We start from the raw sequence: 13,342 nt of genomic DNA, 5'->3' as shown, positions 1-13,342 counted from the left end.
CATTCCTGCCAAGCAGAATTAAAGATTCCAGCATTTACTTGTGGAAAGAAACAGTTAGATCCTGTTGATTTGGAGAATCTCAGAAAGTAGCTAGCGTGCATCCACAACACCAACAAGGCGCATAGTTCAGAAATAGGCTGGAGAGAGTAGTATGAAGAAAATGGTGTTTGGCTTGTTGTTATTAAAAAACACTTTTGTGTTCATTTGCACATTTTAGCTGTTTTTATAATGACTCAGAGTACTTAGACCAAAGAATAACAGTATAAAATCAACAGATGCTGCCTTCACTGTTCACAATCATGGACTGTATGACAGAAAAATATGCACTGCTAATGTTAGACTATGGGCAGTCTGGGTGTTACATTGGCTGACTGCACCATCTTGTGGTATAAAGAGGCATTACAAGTACAAGAGGAACTTACAGTGAGGTAAAGTGATACAGCGGTTGGACTGATTAAATAAAGTCACCATATCTGTCTTTATACTAGTCTAACTAAGCTGGAATAAACATGGACTAAAAGACAGGCAAACCTTTTGGAAACTGAAGTCATGATGCAGTCTTAGGATTTCTTTTCCTTTTTGACATCCTAGCTTTGTGTCTCTGTTTTGCAGGAAGCACCACGTTTGCTTATTTTTAATTTGACACAACATTGCTGGAAGATGAGTAAATTACTGCATCTTCTCACGCATTTAGCTGATTAAACTTGTCATATCGTTCAGAAACTCATGCATGGTTCACCACCAGTCTTGATGCATGTGTCCCAAACTGCTAAACCACCAACCACCAGAAAAATCCTGTCTTGATCAGTCTGGTCCTTGTTCAGGTTTTGGGGTTTTAGCTCTTCTTCCTGTGTGGCTGGTTGTGGGGTCACCACAACAAATGATTTACTTCTGTCTCTAACATCCTGCCTCACACCAACCAGCTGCATGTCCTACATCCATGAATCTTCCTGGAAGATGGCAGCTACGTCTTTAACATCCTTTGTCTTTGTTTGCCACTTTCCCTCCTCTACACATGTCCTAATCATCTCAGCCTTACCTCTCTAACATTTATCTCTAAACCTCAAACCTGAGCTGTCCCTCGGATGTACTTTTTAGTCCTGTTCACTTCACAACCATCTTGTAAACTTTCTCTTTTACTCTTGTTGCTGTCGTATCACAAATCACCCTAACATTCATCCACCCTGCCTGCACTCTCTCCTTCACCTGTTTTTGTGCACTGTCTGTCTTTGGACCTTTGAAATGTTGAAGTTTAAACCTGTCACCTTCACATTCACACACATATCCTGACTTGCTCACACTAAATTTCATTGCTCTACTCTCCAGAGCATACCTCCACCTTTCCAGGCTCTCACTAGATCACAAATCACAACGTGGCCTGCAGTCATCGTAGTCCACAGAGACTCCTGCACGGCTTCATGGATGAATCCATCATCACTGCAAATATGAGCCATTCCTGATGTGATCCCACTCCCACCTTGGACCCATCTGTCACTCCTACCGCATACCTCACCACTTTGTCCTCATACGTGTCCTGCACCACAGACACAAACACAGTAAAGTTCCTTCTGACCTTTTCTATACTTCTCTATCAACGTTCTAAATATCACAACAGTAACACTCTCAGCACAAAGTCAAACCGCTGTTTGCTGACTGTCACTTTTGTTCTTACCCAATCTTCAACAACTCTCTTCCATATCTTCATGTTGTGAATCTTCAGGTTAATCCATCTGTGCTACCACAGCTCTGCACATCACGCTTGTTCTTGGAAACTGGTCCCAGCACACTACTGCATTCCTCAGGCGTCCTCTCTCTCGCCAAGACTCTCTGCACTCTCGCCTACACATCTTCATACTTTCACAACTCATCTACATCACCTTTCCAGTCTTGTTTTTGCAGCTGCATAACTTTATTTCCAGACATCAAAGTCAAATACCTCAAGTCTGGGAATGTTACGTTACACTATTAATTATGTTTAAGGCTAAAAATAATATTTTGCCCTTTAAGTTACAAAGAGTATTTTTATTGTGTTCAGGGGGAGAAGATAGCAGAAGGAAATGTTATTTTAAGCATCAGTTAGCTGTGACTACACAAAGATTAATGAGTCCAGCGGTTAGAGGTATACGACTGTGGGACTCACTTCATTATAATTTAAAGAATTGTATAAATTTACATTGTTTTAAAAAGTGTTACATGCTTAAAACGATAACTGAATATGAAGAATGTGAATGAAATTGGAGTTCATTGAAAAAGGATCCATTATAAGTTTTTGTTTTATTTATTTTAATTTTTATTTTTCTCCTTGTTGCTATGTGGAGCAGTTATTCTGATTGTAAATGTGTTGTTTGGTTTGGGTTAGGACCGGAGATAAATGTTAATGTTGATTTGTTCCCTGATTTTTGGTGCCCACTTGTAATATAAATTGGATTGCAGATAGGGGGCGGGGTTTAATAAGACTATTTTCTTCTTCCTGCTCCTTTTCACACATGGTTGTAGTGCTTTTGATACAAAGTGTGGTTGGTTTGTTTGATTTTTTGTACCAAGTGTGAAATAAATAAATAAATAAATAAATGAAATGTTAACTGTAATGTCTGAACAAGCACAAAGTAGTAACTTACTGAACAGAGACATTCACTGAAATTCATCATGTTCCTCTGTATGATTCACCTCATTGACTCAATATCAACTCGATTTATTTGAATCTTTATATGTGTATTTGTTCTGATATTTCCAAATAGCATCATTTTTATTCAAATATAATCATAATTTGTTTATATTAAGCCAAATCTTCAATTTAATTATTTCTGTAACCACCTCTAGGGCTGCAATGATGGATTACTTTAGTAATCGAGTATCAATTATTTTAGTAATCGAGTATTCTGTTGATTATTCCATCAATTAATACAGTAATTGGATAAGAAATGCGTTAATACTTTAATGATGTTTGCATTTTAGAAATTTCAAGCTGTTTAAAGTAAAAGATGGAAAACTATCACACAAGTTCATTACCAGCTAAAAGCAAGTCTCTAACTAACTGTGTGTGCGCACAATCAAGGAACGGCTATAAATAAATGTCAGCCCACTGACATACTGCCGCCCTTAAATTATGGCTCAGTGCAGAGACACTATAATCAGCTTAGAAAGGTCCTGGCAGGGACCACAAATTCTCTCTACCCCTCCCTTGTGTGTATATATATATATATATATATATATATATATATATATATATATATATATATATATATATATATATATAGTGGGATATTTGTGTTTGAACATGAATATCTCAAAAACTATTCAAAGATGAACCCTAAGATGTTCACTGGTGTTTCTCACCATCAAAATAAATCAAACTGTAATTTGTACAGATACATGGAAAAGATGGAAAAGATGGCTGAGTATTGAAATAGTTTAAAAAAAAAACATCCAGCACTCCTGCAAAGTCCCATATTTGAGCACACATTAAAAAAAACATCAAATTACAAAAACCTTATTGTGCAAATATCACACATGTTACCCCAAAACTTTTTTAAAGAATATATATATGTGTTATGAAACATATTTGATATATGAAGCCACCATTTCATTATAAATATTCCGATTCTGGGCCTTGATGCAGAGATGGTGTGCAACTCACCCTCTCAGAACAAACTGCTGCAGCCTGAAGCCCTCGAACCAAAATGAACAGCTGTTTATACTCTATTAAAACTAATGAGTGTGTCAGATATGGCTCGGGTAAATAAGCATTTCCAGTGTAGCAGTGCTGTACTGTGGGTTTCATAGGTTTGGAAAAGGACCGTTGTGTGGCTTAACATATGTACTGGTATTTATAGAGACCATTTGTAGTCCAACTGACCACTGAAAGCACTTTAGACTTTAAGCCACACTTACCCATACGGGCTTTATTCTATTCAGCACTTTATCTTACTTACACACATGGCCAGTCTAGGTTAATCACTGATGCTTATCTTTGGACTGTGTAAGGAGCCGGAGCACACAGCCCACACCTGCTTACTCTACAGCTGGGCTTAGCTGGGGGTTAGTGGATGTAAGCTCGTGTACACAGCTTATAGTCAAAGAGAACTTTGTGGCGTATTTTGGAGCATTGTTCTCCTGAAAAACGAATCTTTTGATACTTTTTAAAGTCAGTCAGAACTCCATCGTTTAACAAGGCTGACGTCACAGGAATATGGTTCACTTATTACCAACACTGTGCATCGAGGCAAACACAGGCTGCTAAATTTAAAATATGAATCATGATTTACTTTGTTTCCAGTTTATTTTCTCAGTCAGCTCTCACAGCACTGCGGACTCTTCACTCAGCGTGCACGGCATGAGCAGTGGTGTTAAATGGTTAAATGGACTGGTGCTTATATAGCACTGCTCTCCCGGAGTACTCAAAGCGCTGTCTCTCTCCTCGATTTGAGCACTTGAAGCATCTACTTGACTACAAGTCTCAATAACCTCTCACACACACACAGTGCTTTTACACATATATAGTCATATTAGTAAGCAGCCCCCCTCCTGTGGAACCACCTGAACCACAGGTGTCCTGTTTCAAACCACATGTTTAGGCATCTGTTTTCTTCAAACAACAATGATCCAGGCTCATGTAGATCTGTGTTCTCGGTGATCCAGCTCATCGTAGTCTGAGGAGCTTTGAAAGAAAAGCGTCTGGACTTCTTTAAGTTTCTTGAAAATGTTTCATCCAAGAAGCTTCTTCATTTCTAAGGTCAAATGGACGAGAGTCCCAGATTTTTTTAACCCCTACAGGAGTGTCCCCCAAGGGGGTCATGGACCCCCTGTTGATCCTCACACGAGCCAAGGTGTGAAAATGGGTGTAGGTCACAATCAGACAAGGTTTCGTGTGAACCCATAATTAAACCTGGCCCCACCCTGTCATGTGATTGCCTGAGGTCAAATAGCCCAGGATGTGAGTGGGCGTTAAGGCCCCGCCCTCTGTTCAAGGAAGGTCGTTCACAGTGGGCATTGGATGTATCCCACTTCAGGGTCTGCAGCCTTAAAGGCCGCATTTTAAGGCCGATTACGTCACCGCGACGCGACGAAGGCTGTCCCAATTCAAAGGCTGCTCGAAATGCGGCCCTCAAACGTGTCCTTCATTTCCCTGAATTTTAAGGACGTGGCGGTGTAGACTTGGTGGCCCAACATATCCCAGAATGCATAGCGCGGCCGTGGGTGTGGATAATTTTGTCGGAAAAAAAACGGCGGAAGCGGAGCGGCCGAAGAGTAAACTTTAAGTAAGTACTGAATATTATGTCACTTATTTATGTGCAAATGTTTAATAATGAGGAACATTAAAACATTGCTGTTGGCCACATGTCGGCCTGAAGCTCAGTGTTTGGCACAGAGTTCATGTTCACTGCTGTAATAACTAATAATGATTAATATAATATTGGCCATATTATATTTACATTACCAAGTGAGATGACTTTAGTCTCATGAACAACATCAGCTAATTGTTATTTACTAGCTAATCTTAAATGACTGTTCAGTACAGAAATGAAGCCCAACAATCATGTTTCACAGTCCTGTGGTCTCAGCCTCAGATACTCAGCTAATCACACAAAGCTCGTGTAGAAACAAATGTACAAAATATGTTCTCCTTCATTTCTGTCAAACAAAGTTTGAAACGTTTCCAGCTGTTAGTATCATGGTTGCTAGGCAACCTGGGCCTCGCACTTCCAGCCTCGGCGGTCTTTGAGTACGCGGCCCTTGAGGACCGTTGAGGCTGCAGACCCTGAACTGGGACACAGCCACTGATGCTCTTTGAAACCATCTGTCTTCTCTGACCAAAATGTGAATGCTGGCATCCTCAAAGAGTGACCTTTGACCTTTCGATGCAGATGGACAGCTGAGGTGGGTCTTGCATATAGATGGCAGCATTTGTGTTTGTTTGTTATTGTCTGTCTGTGAAGAAACCCGATGCTGTGATCCTCGGGCTTTAATCTATCCAATTCTTCCACTTGCCCGTGAAACAGTAACACTAGTGCAGCTGCAGTGTTTGTCATGGTTGCATCGCCTGCAGGGAATGTGGCAGGTATGTAGACGAGCCTGTTTGTGACACCTGATGGCTGGGTGTGGACGAGCACTTCCTGCTATGACTGTGTACACAGACAGCTGGGAATACAAACCACAGAATGGGAGTGCTGGTGTACCAGTGTCTGTCATATGTACAAAAGAAGTCATCTTGTGTGTGTTCAGCTAACAAACCTCCAGATAAGACAACGTGAATTTCATTTATAATGCTGATTGAGTGGGCAGGGATTTAAATACCAGGAGGTTCACTTTGGGAAGTTGAGCACATGGAGGAAACCCACGCAGGCAAACTGCACACAGCAGATAACAAGGTTTGAACCAGGAAACGACCGGCTCCCTGTGCCAGCTACAAACTAAATCCATTGTTTGATACCCAAACAGCAGCTTTATTTGTTCAATAAAGATGCCAAAGAGCAGCTTTGTAAGATAAGCTGACTCACCATGCAGTTCGATTAGCAGCCTGAAGTATGCACATCCTCATGCTTCACATTCAAGAAGAGCTCGTAACACTGAGCTGATGTCTTTGAATAGCATTTCCTTTTTCAACCTGTGGATTAACAAAGTCACACCTGACGTCACACACGCCCTGTACACACACATACTTCATGTATGTGTGTGTACAGGGAATCATGCTATTTACTTTTTGCTCTGACAACTGAGATGCAGGAGGGGGGGGCCTCCAATCAGGATACTGCATTGACTGAGCTGATTGAGTGGGAACAGCAGGCTTTTAATAACAGGGGGGGGTTGAGCTTTGTCTGAACTCCTCGTTCCACTTTGGAATATCTGTGTGGACTATTTTTAGTAATTCATCAGTACTGATAATAACTCACGGTCACTCACACCCAGAGGATCCCCTCACAGTGTGTATGGCGAGTCCCCGGCTTCCACTCAGACGTGTTTGTGTGTATTCACTGCTGTTGAAATCAGAGCCAGAATAATGGTGTTAAACAGGAATGAGTGTTTGGTATTTAGACAGCTATGTGGGCGTGTTTCACGTTCCTGTGTGATGAAGCTTCGCTGCCAACACAATCATAAAACACTGAGTCCATCCATCAAGTTTTATTAGGATTCAGCTCAACTCAGCTTTATTTATAGACCGAATCACACGTGTGTGCTTAATCTGTAGTATCGTAAAGCTCAAAAATGGCGCCACACCTCCGCTGTGCGCACATCGCGTTTTTCATGTAACTCATTTTACACAACTTTAGCAGAATTAAGTTTATATGGACGTGTGCAGCGTGTGACAGCCGAGAAAGACTTCAGCAAACCATGAGCCTGATTTAAATAATTACAAGACAAAATTAAATTAATGTGGCATTAAATAAATATCTTAATATTCACTGAGGAGGTGCAGACGTGTGTTAGGCTAGCAGCATCAGCAGACTCCTGCGTCTGCATGGATACTGCAGCTTCCTCTGAGACTGAGGTCAGTGGGGTCGGGTGACCTGGTGACCCGTCCAGGTGTGTCTGTCTCTAACCTGCAACAGGCCGGTGACCCGTCCAGGTGTACCCCGCCTCTGTGGCAGCGCTCCCAGGACACGATGAATAAAACAACGTTCTCAGGGAAACGATGCTAACGTTGCTCAATTTATTCATCTTTTACAAAACAGTATGAAGCCACTGTAAAAAACAACTCGTCTGAACTTAACAATCCTGAAACATCCGACTGTGAGGAGCAAAGATGGGGAGAGTGACGGTGACGTGCTCGGGCAGATTCAAACAGAAGTGCTGCTCAGTCTGAGGCAGAGTGAAGATTTAGGTGATGGGGGGTAACACAGGCTGTCTGCACCAGTAACCGAGCATCCTTCAACGTTGCAGTGCAGCAACACGGTCACTTCCTCTGCAGAGCTCTGTGCTCCTCTGACAGTTAAAGAAGCAGTTTCAAAGGTCAAACGTCTCCAGGAACAGAGTCTACACTTGGAAACACTCCACCTGATCTACAGGACTGACCAGCTTCTTCCTGGTTTTCCACAGACACAAGTGCTCACAAATCGACCTGCACCCCTTTATTTCCATCATCTTTTCTTCTTGCTTTGTCGGAGCATCCTGTTCCTCTTCACGATCATCTCATAGAGTTTCTCCAGGCCGGGCTGCAGACCCTGACCGTTCAGTGCTGAGCAGCCCTCCGTGTGGTGCAGGGTGGAGGAGCTCAGCTCGTGGAGGCCCAGCAGCTTCTCCACCTGAAACGAGACAAAGTGAGGTTAGTCCCAACCGCGTCACACAGCTCAGCTCATAATAATAATGGATTGGATTTATACAGCGCTTTTCAAGGCGTTGTACATTTCCACTATTCATTCACACACTGGTGGAGGCAGCTACAGTTGTAGCCACAGCTGCCCTGGGACAGACTGACAGAAGCGAGGCTGCCATATCGCACCATCGGCCCCTCTGGCCATCACCAGTAGGCGGTAGGTGAAGTGTCTTGCCCAAGGACACAACGACCAGGACAGAGAGCCCGGGGATCGAACCGGCGACCTTCCGGTTACAGATGCGCTTCCCAACCCCCTGAGCCCCAAATATTGTAGCTTATTGCTTCATATGAAGCAATAAGCTACAAACTGAGTGTGAAAGTCGCTTCCAGAAGCAGGTCCTAAAGGACGACGTATGCATGTTTCTGCAAGAGTGATGAGGCTCAACAACGCACACAGCACTAACTGCACGATCCTCTAAACAAAAGCACAGACCAACAAAAACAAAAAATTTTCACTTTAAAGTTGTGCTGCAGTTTACGGAGCATCACCCTGCAGCGACGGCACATCTGGGCCTGTCGACGGCTCTGCGCTGTTGCCATCTCTGCTGGCTCAGGTGTAGGGCGAAGAAAACAATGTGTTCATCCACAGAACTAACGCAGCCTCTTTCTTTGTGACTTCATGCTCACGATGCACCCACATCATCCTGAGCTCCTGTTACATGCAAACCTGTTGCTCCAGCCCACTCACTGCCTCCCACAGTTACACTGTGTCTGTGCTGGCAGCCTCAAACGTGCACATGTTTAATGTATTCTTCTAATAACAAACATCACGATGTGTGTGCGTCTGTCCTCTGAGGGCTCAGCGAGGCTGAAAACACAAACATGTCATCATTTTGTGCTGTTTTTGCTCCTCCAGCCTGACAGTGGTGTTGTTTCTCTCCTGTTTTTGCTAATGCAAGCTCCAGGTGGAGGCTGACGGCTGGAAGACTGAATGGGGCTGGCTATAAACTGGGACACGTGAAGACTGGCACGGCCCTGTCTACTTCCTGCTTCCAAATACGTTTAACCCTGTACTTTGTATTAAGTTGTGTACTGTGTGTGATGAAGTTTCTGTGGCTAGATGAGCTAGACTCGTTGTTTTTGTATATACTTTATAGACCTTTGTTGACGCTCTTATCTTTCTTGTGTTGCGCTCTGGTTTCCCCGAGGCCGTAACAGTGCAAATAAATAATCAGCTGCTGCTCCAGCACTGAGAAGTGCTCCCCCACCCAGTGGCTTCTGTCTTGGCCCGACACTGCCCCACCGAGCACAGCTCTCCACCAGCCGAGGACAGACACATCTAACCACCCTTTCACACAGAGCATTATTCTCTGCACTTTACAGTCTTTTACTGACCAGCCTAAAATCACCAGCCTACCTAACATGCTATGGAGGAAGTGCCCACGCAAACTGATGGGTGGAACTGTACTGCAAGTGTAGAGTAACTATACCTCCAACCACAAAGCTAAAAACAATAAGAAGTGGATGCTGAGCCCAGAGCAATGATGTTCATATGTGATAATTACCTCTGTAGATGACAGCGCTCCATCCAGGTCTTGTTTGTTTGCCAGAACCAGCACAGGAACCTCCTGGTTTTCAGCTGACCGGGTGATCCGGTGGAGCTCCACCTTGGCCTCCTCCACGCGCTCCACCTCCGCCGCGTCCACCACGAACACCAGCCCGTCCATCCTCCGAGTGTACGACTTCCAGAGGGGCCTCAGCTTCTCCTGACCACCAACGTCCCACACTTGGAAAGTCGTGGTGTTGGCTTTGGAGTGTCCGATTTGCACTTTAATCCTTTCCATGTTGAATCCCTTGGTGGGGCTGGTCTCAACAAACTCCCTCAGCTTGAGTCTGTAGAGCAGGGAGGTCTTCCCTGCAGAGTCCAAACCAATCACCACCACATGCAGCGACTGAAAGTTGGGGAACGGGCTGTTGGGGGCCGTGCCTGTCAGCTGGTTCCCCATGTTTGTGCCCTGTGATGGGGCGGCAGCTCTTAATGAACAAAGCAGATCTGGTTCTCTCTCCTGGCTTGTTACTTGTGTCCGGGGTCAGCTTGCTTTCTGCATCCTTGGCAGCGAGAACACGAGTGTGTCGGGGGCTCTGAAGGTGTTTGAAGAGTTTGCTTGGTTGGAGAACACTTCACACCCTGGCCTCACTTCAAAGGTTACGGAGGGGAGGGCAGGCCGTCTGCAGTCACTGAGGACAAAAGAACAGACAGATGAAACCTCAAGTCAGCGTTTTAACAGACAGCCCTGCGTCCGTGAGGCAACACCAGAGTTTCTATTTCCAGTCTTTTCCAGCTGTTTCCCCCTCAGGAAGGGAAACCAGAGTGGAGGAATCCTGCACCACCTGTTCTGGTTTCTGCCACTTTATCACAGCTCACAGTCGCCCTGTGAAGCAGAACTACAGACGAAGTAACGACAACAGACTCAAACAAACTGTATTTATATCAAAGACAAACCAGTCTCAACTATGACTCCCCAATAAAACCTCTTATTTACTTTGAAGACTCGCACATTCCACACACACACACACACACACACACAAGCCTTTGTTTCTAGAAAACAGGAGGAGCCGGGATCCCAGAGGAGGACTAAGCCGACAGCCGCCGTGTGTCGGCGCAGCTCTCGGGTCGGCGCGCTTCTGTTGGTGGACAACGATGAACACGTCTCACCTGCCAGTCTTTCCACGCCTGTTCCCGCAGTCATGCTGAGACGAGTCCACCACACCAGGAATCCTCGTAGCTTCGTTTCAAGGCGCTGCGCGAAGACGTGACCGGTTCGATCCTGAAGCGGCGAAGACTGAACAGGAGAGGAGCTCCGGAAACACCCGCAGTCCCGCTGCTGACGTATCAACGGAGGGAGGAGGAGCCTCCTCCTCCTCTTTCCCCCCTCCTCCTTCGGCTGTTGCTACTGCTCCTTTAGGAGTCGCTACAGCGGCTCATCCGCCCACAGCATCCTCCTCTGTCACACCAGCCCCCGCACTGCACCCACGAGTCCTCTGTGGGTCTTCCTCTGTCACATATAACTACAATGCTTCTTCTGCCCGTTGCGGGCTTTAGCTGAGTGAGTCGGCACCATTTATCACAGACAAACGGGTCTCAAGCAGAGGTGTGAATATGAAGTAACGAAGTATTTGTACTTCGTTACTTTGTTACTGTGCTTAAGTAGAATTTTCAGGCATCTGTACTTTGAGTATTTTTTTTTTTAATGAAAACCTTTTACTTTTACTCCCTACATTTATAAACACGTGTCTGTACTCAGTGGCGGTCCTAGCCTGTTTGGCGTCCCTCTGGCGCCCCCCCGCCCACACACACACACACATAAAACATATTAAGGATTGTAAATGAACATAAAACTGTTGTTGGAACCACTGAATTTCACCAGAGAAACACATATATGAAGAGAGAGAGAGAGTATGCATTACATGCAAACAGCTACCAAACAGCCATCATAATTTATCATACAATGAGAACAGGACAAATCAACAACTAATGACTAATTAATATTAAAATCTGTAACATAATGTATTGTTTGGAGTTTAGTCTGTTACTGTTGCTATTTTTACCATTTCTTCTTGGAGCAACTGTAACCCACATAATTTCCTTAGGGATTAATAAAGTATTTTGATTCTGATTGGTTCAGGATGACCTGCCATTATCCAATCACACATCTGCTTACCTGCATCTGTTGCTCGCTTCTCCTCCTCTTCTTTTCTCTTTTTTATAAACTGAGCACCTGATGGCTTTGAACTTTTCTTCTAACAGACCTACACCTTAGTTCACAGATTCACTTTGTCTAAGGTGTATATCTGGGATTTTGCACAACCCAGGATTCAGATCATGAATACATAATTTACATCATTATGAATGAAACGCGCTCTATTTGGAAGCAGCCGGCCCCCTTTCGACGGCTTGTGTGTGAGACTTTAAATCATCAAACTGTAAATTATAAATTTTAAATTGTTTTAAATTGTTACTCACGCTCACTTTTCACGTTTCGAAAAAACATCGGTGCAAATTATAAATCTGTATCATGATGTCTGCTGTTTTCGTGTTTGTTGGTTTGTTTTTATTTACAACCGCCCGTGTCGCCCGTATCAAAAACCGCTACTGTCTGTACTTTCCACTCCTGACAATAATAAACGGGCTTGTTACTTTAGCTTTAACCACTTTGTCGGGGTTTATTATCTGACGTCACTACAAGCCTTCAAACATTCTTTCATTGATCTTTATTTAACCATTGAGATTAGAAAACGTCTTACACGGATGTCCTGCCACGATGAGAAGCAGCAAAGTGCAAAACAAGCCAATTCATGTACAAGTGCAACAAAAACATCCACGTGATTTGAGCCTAAGCAGTGCGCGTGTCTGTGTAATAATCACCAGGAGAAGAAGAGAGACACCACGTGCCACAGTCAGCAGAATGACTGCAGGTGCGATCAGATCTGGATCGATTATATCAAGTGAAGCAGACATTCATATCAATGTTACCTGATGATGCTGAGATTCATCGACTGATCCACCTTCATACCAACTATGCAGGCATAAGAAAATCCATTAGACCAAAGTTTGTATTCCCATTTTCTAATATTTTATTATTACATTAAACAGCACAAAGTTCAGCTTTGAACACAAACAGCTGACTCGGTTTGACTTTCTTACTCTGAGCATGTTTCAGAGCCTGAGCTTTTTCACTTTTACTTGAGTAAATAAGTTGAACCGCTGCTTTAACTGTTACTGGAGTGTTTTTAACGCTACAGGCCACTTGACCTCTTGGAAAATGTAAATAAATAAATAAATCATGTTTTGCATAGTTGGATCTTAACGAGGTTCCAAGTAGAGCAGGAGAAGAAATGGGAGACAAAACATATTTTGAGAAATTTATTACTTAAATTTATTATAAACTGAAACCGGCTGTTTTACAGCTGATCAAAGTGTAGTGTAATAATCTAGTTTTGCGGTCTTCACATTTATTCAGTTTTCCCCGCTGTCCTTCTTTCACTGTTATCCACTCTGTGCTATAAGGAACAAAACTTAAAACAGAACAG

General features: G+C 43.6%; 1 protein-coding gene across 3 annotated transcripts; it reads right to left on the bottom strand.

The window, feature by feature from the left end:
* Positions 1-7,117: 7,117 nt before the first annotated feature.
* Positions 7,118-11,155, bottom strand: LOC146520854 (ADP-ribosylation factor-like protein 4D). 3 transcript variants are annotated; one of them, XR_014873882.1, is made up of 3 exons: positions 9,817-10,911; positions 7,306-8,240; positions 7,118-7,262 (listed from the first exon to the last, which is right to left on the bottom strand). XR_014873882.1 is itself a non-coding variant. In XM_085158098.1 (3 exons), the coding sequence occupies exons 2-3, from the start codon at positions 10,255-10,257 to the stop codon at positions 8,076-8,078; spliced, it is 606 nt and encodes a 201-aa protein (XP_085014224.1). In that variant the 5' UTR covers positions 10,258-10,696; positions 10,968-11,155; the 3' UTR covers positions 7,118-8,075. The 3 variants fall into 3 exon arrangements, 2 of the variants coding, with proteins under 2 accessions (XP_085014224.1, XP_085014225.1); XM_085158098.1 differs by adding an exon at positions 10,968-11,155 and having other exon boundaries at positions 7,118-8,240; positions 9,817-10,696; XM_085158099.1 differs by adding an exon at positions 10,968-11,155 and having other exon boundaries at positions 7,118-8,240; positions 9,817-10,489.
* Between the last annotated feature and the right edge of the window lie 2,187 nt (positions 11,156-13,342).

The sequence above is a fragment of the Neolamprologus multifasciatus genome, chromosome 4, assembly GCF_963576455.1.
Source record: "Neolamprologus multifasciatus chromosome 4, fNeoMul1.2, whole genome shotgun sequence".
In the NCBI taxonomy this organism is placed as follows: Eukaryota; Metazoa; Chordata; class Actinopteri; order Cichliformes; family Cichlidae; genus Neolamprologus; species Neolamprologus multifasciatus.
The sequence above is the reverse complement of the archived record's forward strand: the minus strand, read 5'-3'. Positions and strand labels throughout refer to the sequence as shown.